The 2500-nt window shown below is 45.2% G+C and overlaps 1 protein-coding gene across 1 annotated transcript in view; it reads right to left on the bottom strand.

Annotated features, from left to right (window-relative positions):
* Window positions 1–2500, bottom strand: part of ophn1 (oligophrenin 1) — a 22696-nt gene that overhangs the window by 8162 nt on the left and 12034 nt on the right. The window contains exon 8 of the mRNA XM_083530951.1: window positions 265–391. Coding sequence (XP_083387077.1) covers window positions 265–391 — 127 coding nt within the window. The remainder of the gene's footprint in view (window positions 1–264; window positions 392–2500) is intronic.

Below are 2500 nucleotides of genomic sequence, written 5' to 3'. Positions count from 1 at the left end.
GTAATGAATGGACATTCGGTGTTGAGGATGAGGACGAGGTTTCATCTGGAGTCTAAATGTTTCTTCCTCATGAAGTCTAGAGAGTTTGTCCTTCACCACAGTCACCACTGAATCACTCATTAGGGAGAAACTTACATTTATAAACAACAACCTTAAACATTATTTTATACAACTTGAACTGAGTTATGGAAATAATGGTATAACTCATTTGTGTGTGTGTGTGTGTGTGTGTGTGTGTGTGTGTGTGTGTGTGTGTGTGTGTACATTTCTCATGGATGTACAGGTAGCCCTCGATGGTTGGCTGCTGATGCTGCCACACAGATTTTGGCTGCTTCATCTTCTTCATCAGCTCCTCCATCTCCTCCCGTGTGCTCTCAAAGTGATTACGGGTCTAACACACACACACACACACACACACACACACACACACACACAATACACACAAATGCACACACAGGTCACTTTTTTGAGGGAGAAGGTTGGTGTGTGTGAGATGGTTGCTGTGTAATGGTGAAGGTTTGTGTGTGTTGGTGAAGATTGGTGTGTGTGATGGTGAAGATTGGTGTGTGTTGGTGAAGATTGGTGTGTGTGATGGTGAAGATTGGTGTGTGTGATGGTAAAGATTGTTGTGTGTGATGGTAAAGATTGTTGTGTGTGATGGTGAAGACTGATGTGTGTGATGGTGAAGACTGGTGTGTGTGTGTGTTGGTGAAGACTGGTGTGTGTAATGGTGAAGACTGGTGTGTGTGTTGGTGAAGATTGGTGTGTGATGGTGAAGATTGGTGTGTGTGTTGGTGAAGATTGGTGTGTGTGATGGTGAAGACTGGTGTGTGTGATGGTGAAGACTGGTGTGTGTGTTGGTGAAGACTGGTGTGTGATGGTGAAGATTGGTGTGTGTGTTGGTGAAGATTGGTGTGTGTGATGGTGAAGACTGGTGTGTGTGTGATGGTGAAGATTGGTGCGTGTGATGGTGAAGACTGGTGCGTGTGTTAGTGAAGACTGGTGTGTGTGATGGTGAAGATTGGTGTGTGTGTTGGTGAAGATTGGTGTGTGATGGTGAAGATTGGTGTGTGTGTTGGTAAAGATTGGTGTGTGTGTTGGTGAAGACTGGTGTGTGTGATGGTGAAGACTAGTGTGTGTGTTGGTGAAGATTGGTGTGTGTGTTGGTGAAGATTGGTGTGTGATGGTGAAGATTGGTGTGTGTGTTGGTAAAGATTGGTGTGTGTGTTGGTGAAGACTGGTGTGTGTGTTGGTAAAGATTGGTGTGTGTGTTGGTGAAGATTGGTGTGTGATGGTGAAGATTGGTGTGTGTGTTGGTGAAGATTGGTGTGTGTGATGGTGAAGACTGGTGTGTGTGTTGGTGAAGATTGGTGTGTGATGGTTAAGATTGGTGTGTGTGATGGTGAACATTGGTGTGTGATGGTGAAGATTGTTGTGTGTGTTGGTGAAGACTGGTGTGTGTGTGTTGGTAAAGATTGGTGTGTGTGTTGGTGAAGACTGGTGTGTGTGATGGTGAAGATTGGTGTGTGTGATGGTGAAGATTGGTGTGTGTGTTGGTGAAGATTGGTGTGTGTGTTGGTGAAGATTGGTGTGTGTGATGGTGAAGATTGGTGTGTGATGGTGAAGATTGGTGTGTGTGTTGGTGAAGACTGGTGTGTGTGTTGGTTAAGATTGGTGTGTTTGTTGGTGAAGACTGGTGTGTGTGATGGTGAAGATTGGTGTGTGTGATGGTGAAGATTGGTGTGTGATGGTGAAGATTGGTGTGTGTGTTGGTGAAGATTGGTATGTGTGTTGGTGAAGACTGGTGTGTGTGTGTGTTGGTGAGGATTGGTGTGTGTGATGGTGAAGACTGGTGTGTGTGTTGGTGAAGATTGGTGTGTGATGGTGAAGATTGGTGTGTGTGTTGGTGAAGATTGGTGTGTGTGATGGTGAAGACTGGTGTGTGTGTTGGTGAAGATTGGTGTGTGATGGTTAAGATTGGTGTGTGTGATGGTGAACATTGGTGTGTGATGGTGAAGATTGTTGTGTGTGTTGGTGAAGACTGGTGTGTGTGTTGGTAAAGATTGTTGTGTGTGTTGGTGAAGATTGGTGTGTGATGGTAAAGATTGGTGTGTGTGTTGGTGAAGACTGGTGTGTGTGATGGTGAAGATTGGTGTGTGTGTTGGTGAAGATTGGTGTGTGTGTTGGTGAAGATTGGTGTGTGATGGTGAAGATTGGTGTGTGTGATGGTGAAGACTGGTGTGTGTGATGGTGAAGATTGGTGTGTGTGTTGGTGAAGACTGGTGTGTGTGATGGTGAAGATTGGTGTGTGTGTTGGTGAAGACTGGTGTGTGTGTTGGTGAAGACTGGTGTGTGTGTTGGTGAAGATTGGTGTGTGATGGTGAAGATTGGTGTGTGATGGTGAAGATTGGTGTGTGTGATGGTGAAGACTGGTGTGTGTGTTGGTGAAGATTGGTGTGTGATGGTTAAGATTGGTGTGTGTGATGGTGAACATTGGTGT

Source organism: Silurus aristotelis, assembly GCF_946808225.1.
Source record: "Silurus aristotelis genome assembly, chromosome: 26".
Lineage (NCBI taxonomy): Eukaryota > Metazoa > Chordata > Actinopteri > Siluriformes > Siluridae > Silurus > Silurus aristotelis.
This window is presented reverse-complemented; position numbering and strand designations above follow the sequence as displayed.